The 19,474-nt window shown below is 46.0% G+C and overlaps 1 protein-coding gene across 3 annotated transcripts; it reads left to right on the top strand.

The window, feature by feature from the left end:
• Nucleotides 1–394: 394 nt before the first annotated feature.
• LOC135368855 (cell division cycle and apoptosis regulator protein 1-like) lies at nt 395–17,687 on the top strand. Of its 3 annotated transcripts, none has more exons than XM_064602393.1 (24): nt 395–528; nt 1,250–1,313; nt 2,961–3,014; nt 3,915–4,072; nt 4,223–4,255; nt 4,368–4,418; nt 5,204–5,412; nt 5,540–5,654; nt 6,540–6,612; nt 6,676–6,928; nt 7,759–8,037; nt 8,117–8,345; nt 9,426–9,706; nt 10,787–10,976; nt 12,195–12,281; nt 13,331–13,504; nt 14,134–14,361; nt 14,434–14,529; nt 14,997–15,182; nt 15,744–15,834; nt 15,913–16,073; nt 16,671–16,821; nt 16,924–17,118; nt 17,275–17,687. In XM_064602393.1, exons 2-24 carry the CDS (start codon nt 1,283–1,285, stop codon nt 17,526–17,528), a joined length of 3,579 nt encoding a protein of 1,192 aa, XP_064458463.1. In that variant the 5' UTR covers nt 395–528; nt 1,250–1,282; the 3' UTR covers nt 17,529–17,687. The 3 variants fall into 3 exon arrangements, with proteins under 3 accessions (XP_064458463.1, XP_064458461.1, XP_064458462.1); XM_064602391.1 differs by having other exon boundaries at nt 6,504–6,612; XM_064602392.1 differs by lacking the exon at nt 1,250–1,313 and having other exon boundaries at nt 6,504–6,612.
• The last annotated feature ends 1,787 nt before the right edge of the window (nt 17,688–19,474 follow it).

Raw genomic sequence — 19,474 nt, 5'->3', positions numbered from 1 at the left:
TTCGTTTGCAGAATGTGATATACAGGGGCGTTTCTCTGGGGGTTTATTGTGTGATTTTGTAAAATTATTTAAGAAAACACATTGTGTAACAGGGGCCTCCCTCGATAGTTCCTGGGGGAGTTCTCCGGCACCCTCGCAGCCCCTAAAGATATTCCAACATTCTAACACACACACAAAACGAAACAAGAACCGAATACCAATACCGAATTTAATACCGGACGATCACTTTCCGTTTCTGTTTCCGGTACCGTGCTATTCGTTCGAAACCATGTCGAAACCATATCTGGTTCGGTAATTCGTAATTACCGTTTCTGTTTCCGTTCCGTTCCCGTTCCCTGGCGCAACAGCGTCCACTGCGCTCCGCATCCTCCACACTTGGCCAAGTTTCGATCTTGTATGTTGGCAACCACAAAGACAGGAACCTAAAATTATTTTAGGCGCTTCAAAAACTCTTGTTGGTATATTAATTACGTTCTTTCGAGCTTGTGAGAATAGCGAGAAGTCTGTTGATCCTCAACGACGTCGCCGGTAAGCTTAGCGATTACTTTAAGATGATGTGGTAATTTTTGTCCGGCATTCCGCCATGATTGTTTACACCAACAAATCCAACAGTTCCGTCATCTGTGTCCGCTGTACATATTACGCGTGTTCGCGATGGTATTTACCAGTTTTATAACACTCCTCATATCAAGGAGTCGAGACATTTTTGGCGGTAGTATTCACTCATGGGACGGTGATTAACTTTCCAGTGACTAGCGTGTTTAGGCCTAGTACTGATCAATATTTTTGATCTAATACTCGATTTGCCCACGCGTAGGAAGGCTGCCAAAATTTATTCGCTGGCCGTGTTTATAAGCCGTGTTTTGAACACTTACAAGACTCTTTAACATCTGCTTACCGTATCATCTGATTTAGAAACACCCTGAGCACAACGGGGTCTTTTGTAACACGATCAGCAACTCGAGAGCAATAAGCGCGCAGTCAGCGACATGGGCTAGCAACTATTTGTTTACACTCCATCATATTGTCAATAAACACACTTGTGGATCATTCTGGAAGATCGTGAGGCACAAGTTACTTTGTGCGAACAACACACCACGGTGTCTGGAACTGCGTTTTGCCTATCTTCTCGGCGCAGGATTGTCCACTTTGTATAACAACATAAGCTGATCAGTTTTGATGCACAATAAAATTGGAAAGTAATGTGTTGATGTTTGTCTTTGCACAACTTATAACCCTGTTTACACAGATCAGCTGGTAATGTCTAGGACTGTGGACTAGGATGCAGTCAGATGCAGGTGCTTGGTTTCCAGGTTAGGGTGAATAATTCAATCCATAATCATGAAGAAACCAGCTTGAAGACACAACAGCGAATCCCCCTTGTACTGGACATATATTGAACAAGCATAGCGAGATGGGGTATTTGGTACATATTCATGAAGAAAAAAAGAAAAACATATGCAGCACCCAGTTTGCTGTGTCCAGCTGTTAATGTCTTGCTATGCTTGTTTGATACATAACATCGCGACAATAGCTGACTTCGATTCGTCAAAAAGTGCGAGTTTTACTTTTCTACTTTTTTACCTATCTGCACCTTTACCAATCGAGTGGTCGGATTTAGTGCAAAGGCCGCACCTCCGCTGCATAGAACGCGATGACTTGCAATGTGCGCACTAGTTCAAAAAGTGCAGCCCAATCGAAGACAGCTAATATGCAACGATTGTTGCATCATCGTAACAAATTTCCATCGCTGTTGTGTCTTTGTATGCAGTTCTACCACGGGTGACTATGATGAAAATGTCAAAATTTTTCTCCAGCATAAACAAGAGGAACTTGTAGCACTAGCATTATGCATTGCATTAACAATCGGTGGAACAGCAGTAATAAAGGTTTCCATGTCTTGGTGTGGAGGTGTACAAAAGATATATTGAAAGGGCAATTTGTAGTGGCACAAAACAGTCTCATATTTATGCTGTAGCACAGCCTTATAACTCAAGTATATCCTTGTGTTGTCAAACTGCACTTGCTTAAACCACAGAATATTACGTAAGGTTTCCACTTTGACAGACCTGACCCAAACCATAGCTAAACAAGCTCTATTTGATGTTTTCTCATGACAGCCATCCCATATGGCTGCCAGGCAAAATATTTCAGTTACATTTACAGCCAGTTATGTATAATTGAATTTTATAGCCAGCACTATTGCTGTAAATGACTCCAAATGGTTCAGATAAGAATCTCGGTCGCACACCCTTATGATGTCCACCACTGATATCCGGTTTTCATAGCCGTGAAAAGAACACCATATCTGAAAATGCCGTTTGCGTTTCTTGTTTATCTAAAAAAAAAAAGAAACTACAATTTTGCATTTGGCATGTACATGTAAGTTACTATCAAATACATGTCTGAATACAAAAGTCACAGATACAGTACAACAGATAAGTTACAGATAAGTTACAAATACAAGTGCCCATGACACATGCATACACATCTCTCTCCCCCCCAGAATGGGATGTCAGAGAAGAATCATGGTCATTCTTGTTCCATGCTTTCTGGTTATAGACCTTTTCGTAAACTTCATTATGTTGCACTGTGCTTTCTGAAGTTTGGGCATGTTCTCTATGTCAGTCTGTGATTCAGTGCACAATATCAGCTACTACTTTGACATTCTTCACTCTCATAGCTGCCTTTTTTGTGACCCTTCTATATAAAGCATAGTCGGTGTCCTGGTGTGCTTTGAGAGTGACTGTGCCATTAGCTTTGGTGCGTGCCATCATCTCTAGCTGTCTCTTATCTCTAGCCATCTCTAGCTATACTAAGGCTATACACACAGCCATCACTCAATTTTCATTGTGGAACTGCAGTTTAACCCACCTCTCAGCATCCCTTGCTGCAGTTCCACACAAGTATGTACTTCAACCAACTACCCCGCTTCAACCCACTTGGAAATATATTTTCAGGTATGTCACAGTTTGGAGCGGCAGGCAAAAATCCGCCATGGATGAGGCAGACAGGTGAGTAAGGCACATGAGGGCATTCATTTAGCGAAGATGAGACTGCAAACGATGGATGGCCCTCATGCTGCATTCAGCAATGTACAGGGACCTATAAGATGAATATGTTCTGGTTCTTGACATTACGTGGGGTGGTGTAGCAAGAGGGGGTGGGGTACAACGCAGAAATTTCTACTAAAAATAGACTGGGGGTCACAAATCGAGGATAAAGTTATGCTCAACCCACATAGATTGTGTGACAGAAAGCCATGTTGTGCAAACAAAATGCAAAACAAACATTTTTGCAACCCTACATTCTACACCGCTTACGACTGTGAAAAGAACTTTTGTTTATCGATCAATGATCATGAGTGAAAAGTACGTCACTTTTGAGCAGCAGGTGATTACCTAACTTCGAAATGGCTTTGCATTTGAAATCACTGCAAAGCAATTCAGCATCTGGTTTGGTTTCTTTTTATCTGTTCAGTTTATGTTCCAAAATGGCATATGGTATAGAAGCTCAGTGCCTTTTCATACTCAGCATATTGACTAATTTTTGTTTACTGTCACTGAAGAGAGTGCTGAGTCTCATGTGAACTCGTTTGTAATGCCCTCTGTGCCTTCCAATTTCCATCTGTATCGACTTCTCTTCCATTTTTGTATATTTTTATTACATACATTTATCAAAAAGGGTTACAAATTGGGCTGTTCGGTTTTATAGAATCATGATTAAAAGCGTTAAAACCCCAGTGCAATGTGTCTGTGTCTGTCTTTTTAGCTCCCCGGCACTGGGGTTTTAACGCTTTTTTTAACCATGATACATTTATGTATCCAGGTTTTCTTTGTTTTATATTGCTGTCGTTTTGATGGGGACATTCAGCCGCCAGTGACATTGCTTCTTCTTTTGATGCTGTTGTCCAGAGCTGCCTCTGTCAGGAGGAGCCATGCTGGCCATGGCCCAGTCTCAACATCAAACCCAAGGGGGAGCAGGCCTTGCCTCTGCCCTCAATCAGCAGCAGGCCACTGCACAGCAAAGCCAGCAGTTTGGGGCTAACCTAGCAGCTTTAGGTCTTACACAGGCATGTGCCATCACACAATAAATTTGAGATAATAACGTTCTTTCATCTTCTCATATTGCATCAAAGTATAGCATACGGTATACCGTACCGTACTATTGCTATACAACTATAACATAACACCATGTCTTATCTTGCACTTTCGTTTTCTAGAATGCTTTGCAAGCAACAACAGTGTTGTCCCAGGTATGCTGCTATGTTCATGTTGGTGCATTTATGAGCTTCTATATACCATCATAGTCAGCATTTATGAAGCATTTCTGCTGTTGTTATACTACAACATCACTCTGCTTTCTAGCCTGGGATAGCGTTACCTGCTTCTTTGGCTACAACTGCGCCAGTTGGGACGGTATGTGAATCCATGGAGCAATGGAATATACTTAAACTAGCACAGAAGTCATTTTTAACACCCTGTTTTCTTTGTATAAAACTGCTAAGCAAGGCCAGTAAGATGCACCGTAAGAATTAATTCACCCCATAGAGTCGTAATTATCGCAGAAATTGAATTTAAAGTACGCCGCAAAAAGCGTCTGTGTGCAAGGGTGGTGGAGAGCAGTACGAGTTGCCTCTGTAACGTCATCGGTGACGTGGCATCATACTTCTCATCCTCTTTATACCCGACGTGGTGAGTTAAAGGGACGGTCTCGTACAGCCGGGGCGATTCCGAAACTTAGCCAAAACTAGTTTCACGAGTGTAAAACGAGTTTCACATGAAACTTTGATGGTTGTATGTGTACAGCACTCGTGAAACTAGTTTTGGCTAAGTTTCGGAATCGCCCCGGCTGTACGAGACCGTCCCTTTAAGGGTGAACGCGCTGAGCCATGTTTTATGTGAGTTTTTTTGTTTTTTTTTGGGAAACAAATTACGGACATCAAAACCTTTCACGCTGTTCGGTAAAATGACACGCACACATCTTAATCTGAAAATTTGTTGGATGGCCCTCTGCACTCTTTTAAATGGCTGGCTTCGTGGCTACTGTTGACTCAAGTATGGCTTAAAGTAGCCTATCTGCTTCCAGTGGTCTTCTGCTGTCATTAGCATTGTGTGCATGTTGTCATGAGCCAAAAAGATCTGGCTTGAACGGTACATACAAAACTGGAGCGTCCGGCTGCCTTTTTTTTTTTTTTTTGCAGGCCAGCATGGGGTTGCCTGGTGGCCTGACAGCATCGCCTGCAGCCAACATGAGTTACACTACACAGCAACGTCTGCTAGGTGCAACACCTACTGGTGTGCCTGCCCCTATTGGCACACCATCTCAGAAACAGAGGGTCTTCACGGGCACAGTTACAAAGTTGCACGACAATTTTGGCTTTGTGGATGAGGACGTATTCTTTCAAACTTGGTAAGGTAGCGGTTGGATTGACACTTGATGAGTACAGCCCGTACCGCTTTCTCTCTTTTTTTTTTCCTTGCTTTTTTTTGGTAAGGTCTATACTAAATTCTGACTCGTAAAATATTTTTTATTGCAGCGTGATAAAAGGCAGCATACCAAAAGTTGGGGAACGCGTCCTCGTAGAGGCATCGTACAATCCCAACATGCCATTCAAGTGGAACGCGTACAGAATTCAACTTTTGGCCAACCAGGTTAGTCTCGGCTGTTTTTCTCGAAGCCAAGCCAGTGCGTTCCCTGCCAACCTTTAGAGCGCTTGCAAAAATGTTACCGCAGAGAGGGCTTTATGCTTTCCAGTGCTTCCCCATAGAAGTTCTATCAAAGTAATCTGTACCTCGGGACGAGTCACCTCTTACAGGTCAACTCTACCAACAAATCTGGAGACGTCTGCGTTTAGCTTAGGCTGGAGCATGGTGCCTCTGAGTCACAACGTCAGTGCGCCCAAAATAAGCGTGCTGTTGGTTATATGGTGATCGTGCTGCATAGACAGTCGTCGGGGATGATGTACTTGAAGCACACTTACACTCTCGGAGCAGAACTCCATCGCGTAGCACGTTGTCCGCCAGCCACTGCCACAAATGATGGGGTTATCGTTTCTGATTTGAAAAGCGAGGGGGTGTACGCCTTTTTGTAGAAATTTGTATATATCATCATAATTGCTACAAAATGGCGTACGCCCCCCTCTTCAAATCAGAAGCGATAACCCTGTCGTTTGTGGCAGTGGTTGGTGGACAACGTGCTATGCGGCGAAGTTCTGTTCTGAGATTGTACATGTGAACCAACTTCCCCCGTCTTCCGTTTCTCCACTTTTTTTTTACTTCTTTGTCCCCTATCTTCTGGTATGTCCTGCTCTTGACGTGCAGACTACATCCTCTGCTGGAGGAGGTATACCCCTGTGACTGTAGCTCTTGCGCTGTCTCTCAGTGGTTTCCTTGTGGCCAGCAATATAAATTCTCCCAGCTTGCCCAGCTATCATTTGCAAGGGGATCGTAAAGGGTGGCAGGGAACATGGCCTGACTTCACCGAGTCTCTGTTCTCAATAGATGAACTCACAAATACCGTCTCGGCTGGGTGGCCAGTCATCAGTGTCGAGCCACGTCGGTGCAAACGCCATGGCGGCGCAGACCCAGTACATCAATTCCATCACGTCAGGTATCATCTGTAGTCCTGTCCTTTTCAATTTGTTGAAATAACACATCTATTAATTAATAACAGGCAGCGGCAACAGTGGAAGGAGGAGGATGTCTTCGCCTCCCATGAGACGAGACAGAGACATGAGACACGACGACAGGCGAGACCGCTACAGAGACAGGGGGGGCAGAGACGGCAATCGCGATGGACTGAGAGACGGCGGTCGTGATGGGCTCCGAGACAATTCCCGGGACGGACTTCGCGATGCGTTGCGGGACGGAGGTCGGGACTTTGACAGGGACAGGAGGCTGTACGACCGCGTACCAGAGCGGAACAGGTCTGCCTTCATTTGATGCGATTTGTGGTGACCAGGGCCCGGAAGTTTAGGCACTAAAAACGATGGGAACAGGCAGGCACGTAGGCCCCGAAAAATAACAAAATGGGCAATAAAATGCAAAAATAGGCACGTTAATCTGGTACGCCCTTTGGCTTTGTTAGTGTTTCAGAACGTTCCATTAGGGAAAATTTGCTCTTTTAAAGGCTACGGTACCATACTAAGCGAAGGAGGACTTGCACTTTTAAAGGCTACGGTACCATAATAAGCAAAGGAAGACTTGCTCTTTTAAAAGCTACAGTACCATACTAAGCAAAGGAAGACTTGCTCTTTCAAAAGCTACAGTACCATACTAAGCAAAGGAAGACTTGCTCTTTTAAAGGCTACGGTGCCACACAAGGTTTGACGTTTGGTGCTGAGTTGGCCAGGAACCACGCTGTGTTGAATAATAGTTTGATTTCCGCCCTAGAAGATCTTGAAAGGTTCGGAGAGGCCAAATCTTTCGATAAATTCTACACGAACCCCTTAGCAAACCAACGTACTGGAGGAAACCAAACTTTAAAAAAGGAACAACAGGCGCAAACATGCAGAAACGAAAAGCAAAATGCAGCACGCGCCTGAAAGCCCACTCGCATTTACACCTCTAAAAAAAAAAAGGCTGTTATGGTGCCTAGATATATTAAAAAAGGCTAGAATTCAATAGCGCCTGTAAACAAGGGCTTGCAGTCCGGAAAATGTCATATTCAGGCATTTTCGAGGATTTATAAGCATATGCCTAAAAGTCCGGGCCCTAGTGATGACGATCCAGACTTTATTTTATTTTTTTGTCTTAGGTCTCCCATACGTCGCTCTCCCTTGAGAGATCGTCGTTCCCCTGTTCCCCGCGAGAGGGACCGCGAGAGAGAACGTGAGAGAGAGAGGGACCGTGACGCGGCGCGTCCTCAGCAGCAGTCGCCCGACAGAGATTACCGTTACTCTCAGGAGCACGACGCAGCTCCGGCGTCTCGTAAGCACGCCTTGTCCCCTGTCAGACGTGCTCCCAGTCCACCCCGTCGCAAGCAGCGTGTGCTCCCGCGCTACGTCGTTGAGATACCCTGCGCATCACTGGACCAGTTAGTACCCTGTGCCATTCTACAGTTTCGAGCGTATTGTCCGTGCGATCGCCTGATTTGTTGCTACTGTTCATTGTAGGAAAGAAGTGGGGGTGGCAGACCTCAGGAAACGATATCCGAACATGTACGTTCCGTCGGACTTCTTCCATGCCAACATCTTGTGGCAGGAAGCGTTTCCCCTGCAGCGCCCCCTTGTGCTAGATCACGCCTGCCGCTTTCATGTGCTGCCCAAGGATTCGGTGGGATATTTAGGAGACAATCCTGCAGTTCTCGATCCCCCTGATCTGGACTTTTCGTATAGTGCCAAGGTAATGTGTACCTGCGATTTTTCGTTGCATGTAGCGTGACCTTTTTCTCTGGTATATTCGCACGATCGACGTACCCACAGAATATTCCGGTGGAAGAAAAAGCAAAAACTGGTCACGAGGTAGAAGTTCTTCCACGTGCCACGTTGAGCGTTCGCACGGTGCCAGAATGTGGGGAGTTGCGTGCTTCGTGCTTAGCAGACGGCACGCAGACGTCTTTTCCTGTCGTCTGCTATGGAATATGTTGTGATGTCGCACGACATTCCCCACAGCTAGCAGTGCATGAAAAGACGTGACATTGAGAACTTGCACACATGTGGTAGCAGACAGTTATGACTAAGCCCCCTTAGCTTTCTGCGGTGGAAAATTTACTGTTCCGCGAAGGGGGATTTAGAAATGCGCGAGATTCCGTGGGTTGTCGCGTCACATTCAGCCCCGTAAGTGTCAGCTTTTTTGGTTGCAGCCTCGACCGATCGGGAATCCACGAAAATGTCACAGATCAACTGAGATCCTTCCATAATTCTGAAAAAGATATTGAATACTGAAAAAGCATTTTTTTCTCGCGCTGAACGATTTTTTGTGAGCACCACAAAATCGTGAATTTAAGTACCCATGAAGTAGATACATGGACATAACCGAGTAACAGGAGCCCGCGTTTTTCGCGAATTGAGGTTCCCACGTCAACAATGGCCTCCATCAAAATGCGAAAATATGTTCCACGCGAAATCAACGACTTTTACGGCATTCCGCAAAAAAAACAAGAAAAAAAACGCACGGTTCTGAGGGAGACCGCACGTTCCGCGAGACATGGCCAGTTCCTCGAAGCTAGCGGCTCTAGCTGTGACGTTTCATGCATCTTCCACTGGAGTATTCTGGGGAGCGTCGCCCATGGGAGTACAGGGTTTCCTCCGTAATTTCGTACCCCGAATCGCAGTTCGCACATACCTCGTAGAACGTCATTGCTACGCATGAATTGTGTCACGACATGCACAAACGCAGTTTTCCCAAAAAGAATTGACATTAGATAGCTGATATCTACGAATTGTCCTCCTAAATAACGCCTGCGGTTTCCCGTGTTTTCAGGTAATGCTCCTCTCGGCGCCATCATTGGAAGAGCTGTACCATCGCACGTGCGCCCTGGCAGAAGACGGGGAAGAAACCAAATTGGGCGCGATCCATCCCGCCCGGGTGCTCTCTTTTCTGGTAGGGTTGAAGGGCAAGAGCGAGACTGTGGCCATAGGAGGACCCTGGTCTCCCACCCTGGACGGTTCCGACCCCGTGCAGGACCCGCAGGTGCTCATTCGCACAGCAATCCGCACGTGCAGGGCTCTCACGGGGATCGACCTGTCTGTCTGTACCCAGTGGTGAGTGCGCGGTCATTACGGGACATTTGGGAGCGAGATATCTTTTCGGTGTCGCACGGTCAGCTTCCAAGAGTTGCGCTTTTGGGAGATGCACTTTTCTTGCATCTTCAGAACGGTGACATCAGTCCTGGATGTGTTGTCGTTAGAAGTAGTGAAGCGCTGTGCACATTTCATTTTTCAGTACACCTTCGAGTCCTTCAGGAGCGGGTTTGTGTAATGCCAGCATGGGTCACGCTTCACAGTTGAACTTCGTTCAAACGTCTGTGCTTCTTGCCGCGTTCGTTTATTGAGCTCGCATTAAACGGACACGCCCTGCATCTTCTTGGCGTTTGAAAACTGTTTGGTTACACTCTTTATGTACGTGGTTTGCACCAGCCTCGAGAAGGGATGAGGTGCACTTCTTGAATGTTCTCGGATAGATCTTCACTTTCCGTAGCTTGGTTACAGTTTGTTTTCCGATGAAAGCTAGCTGCATCCAATATGTTTTAGAACAGCTCATTCACGAAGTATCCTTCACGTGCAATAGGTTGACTCGAAAATCTTAAATCATTCTCGTTCTCTCCATCACGGAAGAGAAAGGGGTGTGGTGTCGTCCTCGCGGATTGTTTAATGATCGCGTACGGTCACCATCGGCAGAGGTTGCTGAGGCGGAACCGGTGGATGTGATTTCTTTGATATGCAGTCTAGAGTTACAAACCGTTTCACTTTTTTTTATTTTTCCTCTTCTTTTTTTTTTTTTTACACTTGCTGAAGTTTTATTGTTAAAGGAACCTGCTCGCGGAAATTTCTCATCTGAAGAGAAATGTATGACCGTAAAACCAGTTATCAGGAACAGGGACCTCGCCATCACATTTTGTTCTGTACGGTAATCTTGCGGCATACACTGTCCTAGAAACAAAAGACTAAGTTAGCTGAATTGTACAAATGTAGCACTTGCAACGGGGTGCCCGGAATGCCCGAACAATCCCATTCACGGTGGGGAGAAACACTGGCGGGAAGGAAGGGAGGGAAGGAAGAAAGGGAAGGGAAGGGAAGGAAGGAAGGGGCGGCGTTGACGGGGGCGTCCTGTTTGGCCCGCAGGTATCGTATCGCTGAAATCTGCTACCGAAGGGAGTCTGCGTCGAGCGTCACAAACGGCGGCAAGCCTGCGTCAGCCACCCTGGAAAGAGTGGTGATCTTCTTCCCCGACGTGTGGCGCTGCATGCCCACTTCACAGGAGTGGGCCGACCTGGGCCACCGGGCGAACAGCGACAACGAGGACCTCTCTCAGGCACACGTCGTCCTTACTTCCTCCTTTTGTCTGTTTTTTGATTTCCCATCTTAGTGTGTGCGCGACCTCTACCTCTGTCCGCTGCTCCGGGGGCGCTCCTGAATCACGCACACCTCCCCTCGCTACTTCTGCAATTGGGGCCATCTTCGAGTGGACGCCTCGCGCAGGACTGCAACGGAGGGGTTCCATCCCAACTCGTCGATATTTCTATTAAAAATTTTTCGTGGGTTGGAACGACGGGGTAGGAAAGGCAGGAGGTCGAAACCTCACTCTCTCTCTCCCGCGGCCGGATGGAGTGGGGCGAGGAGGACCCGAGCGCTGCGCCATCTGTAGGGCAGAGCGGGAAAATCTAGTTGTTATGTGGCTTTGCAATGATTGGCTGCTCTGTCTGTACTCCCTTGCCTGCCCTCCACTTCCCGCCGCGTCGTCTGCTCGTCTGAGCCGGCAGAGCGGTATTGCTCCGCGTTGATGGCGGAAAACAAAGCGCGCCATGCATCTCCCCAACTGGATATGTGCTGTAAATACAACCATTATATATATGTTTCTTATTAAATTTCCATCTCTTAAGCACAGTGGAAGATGCCGTAACGCTATTCCGTAACGCTATTCCGTAACGCTATTCCGTAACGCTATTCCGTAACGCTATTCCGTAACGCTATTCCGTAACGCTATTCCGTAAAGCTATTCCGTAAAGCTATTCCGTAAAGCTGCCTTTCTTACTCCGTGGTTCGAACCTACTCTTCTTTTTTTCTTTTTTTGGTTTCTAATTTGGGAAGAGTGCAAATGTGCGAGTCACTGTTTTATTTGTGTGTGTGTGATGTGTACTTTATTTTGTGAGCTGTGGGTGCGATTATGTGTGTGCATGGAGGGAGGGCATAGCCGTGGTGCTACGATGAAGAGTGGCGGGTATATTTGAAAGGAAGATATATTCGGCTACAATGTTACTTTGCTTTCGCTAACTTTTTACGCTGAAACAGTTCGACTTTGTTGCGGTCGTGCTCTAATTTTTTATGTTCCTAGTTTTTACGCCCTACGTCCTAGTTGGATGTGACGTTTCCGTAAGCGATAGTTGAATTCAGAATAAGCAGAACGCCTTAAAATGTTGACGTTGCTCGAGCTAATATATTGTGGACCTCTAGGCGAAGCAACTTATAGAAATAATAGAAAAGCTTAAGGTGTGAACAGTGACATAACCCTGCCTTTATATCTTGTGCTCAGGAGGAAGAGTCAGCGCCCGTGGCCACAGATGAGCAGGGAACGGGAGAGCCGAGTCATTATTCTGGCCTGGATCCAAAGTCAATGAAGGTATTACGTTAAACCTTTGAAGGTGGCCATCATGTGTAGAGACCCTAGCTCTCTGCGGTGGATGATTAATGTCTCTGGGAAGTGGGATGTACAAATTTGCTGGATTCCGCGGTCAAGAGTGAGCAAGCAGAACAATGTGGCAGCTTTCTTCCAAATTCTCTCACCGACATATCCCGCGCACTTTTCCAGCGTTTTGAAACTTTTCCGTGAGCAAAGAAAATTAGACACTCACCTGACCGTTTTTCTCTGGGCTTCCTTGTCGTTAAATTTTCTTTTGTACATAGCGGCGTCTTCAGCCGTGTAGGTATCAGTTGTGTCCTGCATTGCAGTCGTGACTGATGGGGTTCAACCCACGAAAATGTCGCACACATCGATTGAAATCCTTACATAATCTTGTAATTAGCATTTAATTAGCTAAGCGAAGGCAGCATTTTTCTGCATGAATTCGGAAGCCTATCGCCATAGCACAATATTCCAGTCAAAATCACGGGGTTTCTCACGAGATTTCTGCAAAAAATTTGACAGGTGTAAATCCGTCACAGGGCGAAGCGCGATCGCCGACATTTACGTTTACGGGACTGCTAGCTCAGTCCAAATACCCACCCTCATGTGCAAGAAGGAAGCAAACCGCACCGCAATCACACCTTCCCCCCTTATCAACGTGTTTCTCGTCAGTTGCCAGCCACTGATAATGACGAGTTGTGCGACAAGGCCCTCGATCGGAATAAAACTGTCTCTCTTTCCACTACACCCCGATAACGGTAGAGCCGAGGGTTCCGCGAACGCAAGTTTCACCGAGCATACTTTGCCCCGAGACGTATTTTTGGCTGTCATGTTGTGACATGTCACAAGATGCGCAGTGGGCTTTGTCGTTGTCCACGGATTGCCTCAGATTTAAGAGTCCTTATTTGAAATATCGGTCTCTCAACCTGAGGCTTTTGCTTTAGTCTACCCTAATCGGATTGCTGGATTTTCCACTTTTCAATCGAATGTGGGTTCTCTACGACATGCGGGCTGCTCCAAGAAAATCCTGTTACTGGTACATGCAGGTTCTTGAACTGCGTAACGAGTTGGAAGCACGAGGTCTTTCTACGAAAGGGTTAAAGTCCCAGTTAACTGCTCGCCTGTCCAAAGCTTTGAAAGCTGAAGCTGAACAGGTGGAAGGAGTCAAACAGGAAACAGAGCCTGGTGCAGGAGACTGCCCTGCGGGTGAGAAAAAGGAGGTAAGGCGTGAAAACATATGTGGCTACCAGATTCAAGTGATTAATCAGTATGAGTTACTTTAATGCATGCCCCTTCCAATTACTTGGCACAATTCAGTTAAAGTTGAACTCTGTAGTGATAATTCAGGATGTCAGACGTCGACCAGACCATGGAAATGCCCTCAGATTGGTTGAATTTTTGCACATTTTTCGAGTGCAACATCTTTCAGAACAAGGGTAGTCTCAAGAGCTCGATAGAACATGCTTCCCATGCCCTCGAACTTGCTATTGCACTCGGCATACGATTTTTTTTATTCGTAGCTTCATGTCCTTGTTGCGCTGCACGCTTGAGTATTGAAGAAAACTAGATTATTTTCTTTTATGTCATAGTTCTCGAGATAGAAACACTTCAGTAAAGTTTCCCATCAATCTCGGATGTCTGAGAAACAAGAGCCTTTGCCATTCCGGTTGGTTTCTCGAAAGCATGTGACCTCGCCCGGGCTGCCTTATTGGCTGGGGTGCCTGCTGTGACCCCCTTCACTCTCTTGTCTGACATTCAACAATTGTCTGATGTAATTTGCCCGCATGTGATAATATTGCGATCGTGTACATTGTCAATCAATGTGCGTATGCTTCTTTGATATGTACAGGACGTAGAACTCCAAGGAGACGACGCCAAAGAATTATCTGATGAGAAGTTGACTCAAGAAGACAAGGGCGAAGGAATGGCGCTGCCCCTGCAGGATCTTCCTGTCTCTCCCGCAATCCTAGCTCAGCCTTCAAAAACGGCCAAGGGGGGACGTTTCGATTGCACTGTGATGTCGCTGTCCTTACTCCTGGACTATAGACAGGAAGACAACAAAGAGCACTCCTTCGAGGTGGGTCACTTTGAGCTTTTATGTGGCAACTCCATGCTTTTAATTTGCTTCTTCTTCTTCTTCTTCTTCTAGGTTTCCTTCTTTGCAGAGCTTTTCAACGAAATGCTCATTAGGGATTTTGGCTTCAACATCTTTCGTGCACTCCTTGTTGCTCCTGAGCCAAAAGAGGTATGATAACTGTCTTGGCAAATGTTTACAGGTTTGTATTTACAGCAGAGCATCGAACCGAACCGAAAACCGGAATTAACCGGAATTTTTAGCTGGAACTGAACCATAATTACTAGCACCACCTTGGAGCTGAACCAGAACTCAACCGGAACTGAACCATAATTACTAGCGCCATCTTGGAGCTGAACCATAATTACTAGTTCCATCTTGGAGCTGAACCATAATTACTAGTTCCATCTTGGAGCTGAACCAGGACTGAAGCGGAACTGAGCCGATATAAAAACCTAGGTTAACCGGTTTGGTTGGGGTTGGTGTGTGGTGGTGGGTGATGTGGGGATTCGAGCGGTCTGCCTGCTCGGGGAAGGGACGAAAGGGGGTTATGTTGGTCGAAAAACAGAAATAAATGCATAAAAAACGCAACTAAGCAATCTTGTATTTGCTCAGGGCAATTTGATTTTGTTTCGTAGGAAAAGAAACGTGACAAGAAAGAGGCCAAGGAAGCAAAGGATGCGGTGGACAGGAAGTCCGACCGTAAAGACGATCGTAAGGAGGACCGCAAGGACGACCGTAAAGACGACCGCAAGGAGGACAGGAAAGACGATCGCAAGGAAGATCGTAAAACGGAAAAGAAACCCGAAAAGCGTGAAAAGAAGGTGCGCAGCTTTGAAAGGCGTTACTGTGATCTCGTAAAAGTAGTAATTTTTGTGAGGACTTGATTTTTGCACCGTTTGATTTGTATAAAGCGTGGGGTGTACGCCTTCTTGTGGCTATCGACACAACCGCGTAAGTGTCACAGAAAAGCGTACGCCTCCAGTTGGGGAGATAATGATGCCATTCAGTATCGTGATTGGGTAGGGGTGTGTTATGTGGCGTTGTTCTGTTTAGAAGTGTATAGCTGACAGTTTCCTTGGGAACAGTAGCATCAAATAATCTTGGCAGTTACCTCCTGCACTATGATTAGAAGGATGAACATTTCTGCCCCGTGAGCTTAGTGTAGCTAATCTAGACCTACGCATTTTGTTGTCTCGTGTAGGTGGGAAAAAAAAAGAAAAGAGATTCGTGATCAACTGCTATACCTATGTGTGTGTTTTCTTAGGAAACATAGATGGGGTCATTCGGAATGTTGCGAACAGCAGAAACATAAAATGGGACCTTGCTATACAGCTTCCTGTTACATTCGGTAAACTCTTCGGCACTGCAACGTTTTACTTCAGGAGGAAGATAAAAAAAATGAAGAAGAGCAAGATGAAAGTGATGCGCTCTCAGATGTCTCCTTTGCGGATGGCGATTCGGAGGAGAGTAAGGGTATGTGTGCTTTACAGTAAAAGCAGCCCCACTTGTGCCATCATTGACCGCTTAGTAATAACGTGAATATCTTTGCAGATAAACGGCACAAGAAGGATGCCAAGCGCCTCTATCGAACAGCAGACAAGCACCTGTTGCTCTCCTTCATATACTTCGACCAGAACCAGTGTGGCTACTTGTTTGACAGAGACTTAGAAGAAATTTTTTACATAATGGGCCTCAAATTATCAAGGGGCCAAGTGAGTATGACATCATGCGCGCCATGCTTCCATGCAGCAGTTTTTGAGACGAACTCGAGTGTTGGTGTGAGTTAGCCAACAGTTCCAGCCAATAGAAACCTGAGCTGCTCTGAATATGTCAGAGTGTAAACTTGTTGTGCCAGTGCCTGGGGTGCTTTTTTTTTTCTTTTTCCATCTCTATTTTCTTCTATTCAGGTTTGCTGTGTTTATGCACTGCCCCTGTATAGTTAAGTAATTCAGCTTTCAGTGAGTTTAATCAAAACTCTACTAGCTGTCATAAAGGGCCACAAAGACTGACAACCCAATCAGCACAACATGTTGGCCCAATATTGGCCCAATATTGGACCAATATTGGCAATATCAGAACAATATTGGTCCAATCATGAACCAATATTGGGTCAACATGTTGTGCTGCTTGGGAATTTATTGAGTGTGAATGTGAAAATGCTACTGACAAAAAGCTGGTGATGCCCATGTTTTGTCTAAAAGGATGACTAATATATGAATATATCAGTGAATCAATGTATAATGAATGTATCTGCTTTTAGACAGCGATTCGAAATAAAAGGGAAGCACATTGAACTAATTCATGCACAGGTACGGAGACAACTCCTGAAGGTTTCGCAGAGAGATGTTGTACGCTACCGCAAGCTCACAGATTTCCCCGCATCAGCGGACGATGCCAAAACCGGCGACCAAGAAACGGTAGAAGATGCAGCGGGGCTCGACGTGGATGAAGTCGCCAAGGGTAGGGGGTGAAGCGAATTTCCCGGTTTCTAGGAAACGCAAGAAACAGTGGCTCTATGTGGCCTGTCAGGCTACATGAATGACGGTACTCTTGTTAAAACAGGAAACTGGGGATTGCTTCACAAGCAAGAGGCAGAGGATAAACAGGACACAAACAAGGCCCCTGTAGCTGTAGGCGGGATGGTGTATCACGAAGGATCCCTGCTGGACATTCCCAAGCTTCTGAAGCAGGTTGACCGCAGTGAGAAATCTCGAACTGTGACGGAGGTTAGGCTCAAGGACGTCCTCGAGGAACTCGGTAAGCAGGTGCCTTCACGATTGCTTTTCGTAGGGCACAACATCTTGGTGCTCAAGTGCCACTGCAATCTCGCTCATTGGTTTGCACTTTTCCAAGCATATTATTTTTGTTGCTCACTGTAGAAGCTTGAAGGTGTTTATGGGATTCTCATTCTAGCCGAAGTAAAGGAATCGTGGGATGCATCACAGAAGGCTGTCATCAAGACTCAAGGAGAACTGGACACCTGCAGGCAACAGCTGTTGAGCACAGAACACGACCTGCAGGGGTCACACAAGCAGTCGCAGGAGCTGCGACTGGCCTTGCAGAACTGCCACCAACATCTACAGGCAACTCTCAGCAGCCTGGACACCGTCCTCAACCGGAAAGATGGGACCACCAAGCTCTCCATCAAGCCAGAGAAGATGGAATAAGAGAGATTTCTTTCATCAGGGTCTGCGGGTTGGAAATTCTCATTCAGCGTTGTACATAGCACATTTCCTTCTGAACTCTTTCGAATGTGTGAAAATCGTAGTGGGTTGTTAGAAGTACGTAGAGAATAAATCTTGGGCCTATTTTTTCACTGAACCTGATCCAGAAGGCAGTCATAAACTCTGGGCTCTCAGCTGAAATTTTGACACTGTCCTATAGACTGTGGGAAAAAATCTACCTACTGGCCTCCGCGGCATCGCTGTTATTGTCTCCTTGCAACGTAAAACTTTTGAGTTAGAAACCTTTTGTGGGATGGCTGGTTCTTCTCAGACATATACTTGGCACACACTTCCAGTCGAGGGCAGCCGGTCTTTCTTATGCTGGGGAACGAGCCTATTCAAATGCAGTAAGAATCGGTTTCCAAAGTCTCCCACATGGACATCCCAAGTTTTTCATTTGATATTGTACCTAATATAACGTGCAACAGGTACGATAAAGGAACAGCGGAAATCCGCCTGCCCCAACAGTGTTTATTTCAACCTCCTCTTTTCCTTCCCCTGTTCCCTTCCTCTTCAACCTCTACACCTAAATCAACCACATATACCATGCAGCTACAGAAGCCTCAGTGTTGGGACAATCTGTCAGTCATTTATTATTACACGTAGTAGTGTACTGAAAGAAAAAAAAAAAAGAATAACATGAGACAGTCTTCACTTCACACTTTTAAGATATGTTACAATCCTGCAAAGAACAAGAACTAAATAAGGAACACTGAGGTGACTTCCTTTTTCTTTTATTTCCTTTTTACTGCATCACGTCCTGCAGGGAATAAAATGAGCTCCTGCTAAAGAACGATGGGTGCAGGTCACCCGCGCGTGTGTACCCTGTTCCGCGCACCTTTAAAAAGCCTCCACTCTTAAAAAGAGTGCTTCCGAGAATGAGGGAACGTCGTGACGTAGCGCGTGCCCGTGGAACGTAGCTGTGACGTAGACCGGTGCGATTATACGCAGCGCGTGAGCTGAGAAGAAAGAAGGCTGAGGGTTGCCAGATTTGGCTACTTTGCGCCCAAATTGTCTTCTTTCTGACTGTCGTGGCGCCGAAATTTGAGCAATGGCGACTTGGCTATTTTCTGACTACTTTTGTGGATACTTCTTAGCGCTGTAATTGAGACTCCTGTACACGTATATCGGGGAAACTTTCAACGTGCACACAATAATGACGAGTATGCACAGTGCATTCACTCCTTCACTCCCGTTTCCCTTGACAAACTGCCTTCTCTCAGTCGATACGATGTCCTTCATTCAATGTGTGATGCCTGCGCACGACTGGTACTGTACCACTGGCTAGAGACAACAATTATATTCTGATGATGAAGTGAGGAGGTACTAGCTCGAGACTTTGCTATATATATGCAAGGGAAATTAACTACTTGTGGCTACCTCCGTACGGCGCGTTGCTGACTTTTTATGCTTTTGACCTGGCAACACTGGACAAGGAGATTTTTCGACGTCACGCGAGGATCGTGTCGGCCGTCCGCATCTTCTTTTTCCGACTGTTTTTGTAAATTTGATTGCGCAGTGACACTACAATGCACCAGGAACATATTTTGCACGGTAACTCCTGTTGAACAGCTTTGACAGGTGAGAGAGGGTTTGGAGCCATATTATGCCTCTGCTTCTTGGGAAAAAAAAAGTAAGAAAAGAGCAGTGAATGCCTTCTTTTTCTTTTTGACTGTGGCGTACTGTGCGCCCAGTAACATGCGCTCGTCCAAAAGAGCCATGATTGTAGGTGAGCTCAAGCACGCGCGATCGCGTGACTTCTTTGCACTGCACTCTGCCAAGAACTCCCTCCTTCAGAGAGCCCGTAAGGGACTGAGAGAGATGCCTGTGTGACGTGGAGTTACTCTGGAGGTCTGTGACGTCGAGGTATGCCACAAGTTGCGCCACGT

The sequence above is a fragment of the Ornithodoros turicata genome, chromosome 9 (assembly GCF_037126465.1).
Source record: "Ornithodoros turicata isolate Travis chromosome 9, ASM3712646v1, whole genome shotgun sequence".
Lineage (NCBI taxonomy): Eukaryota > Metazoa > Arthropoda > Arachnida > Ixodida > Argasidae > Ornithodoros > Ornithodoros turicata.
The sequence above is the reverse complement of the archived record's forward strand: the minus strand, read 5'-3'. Positions and strand labels throughout refer to the sequence as shown.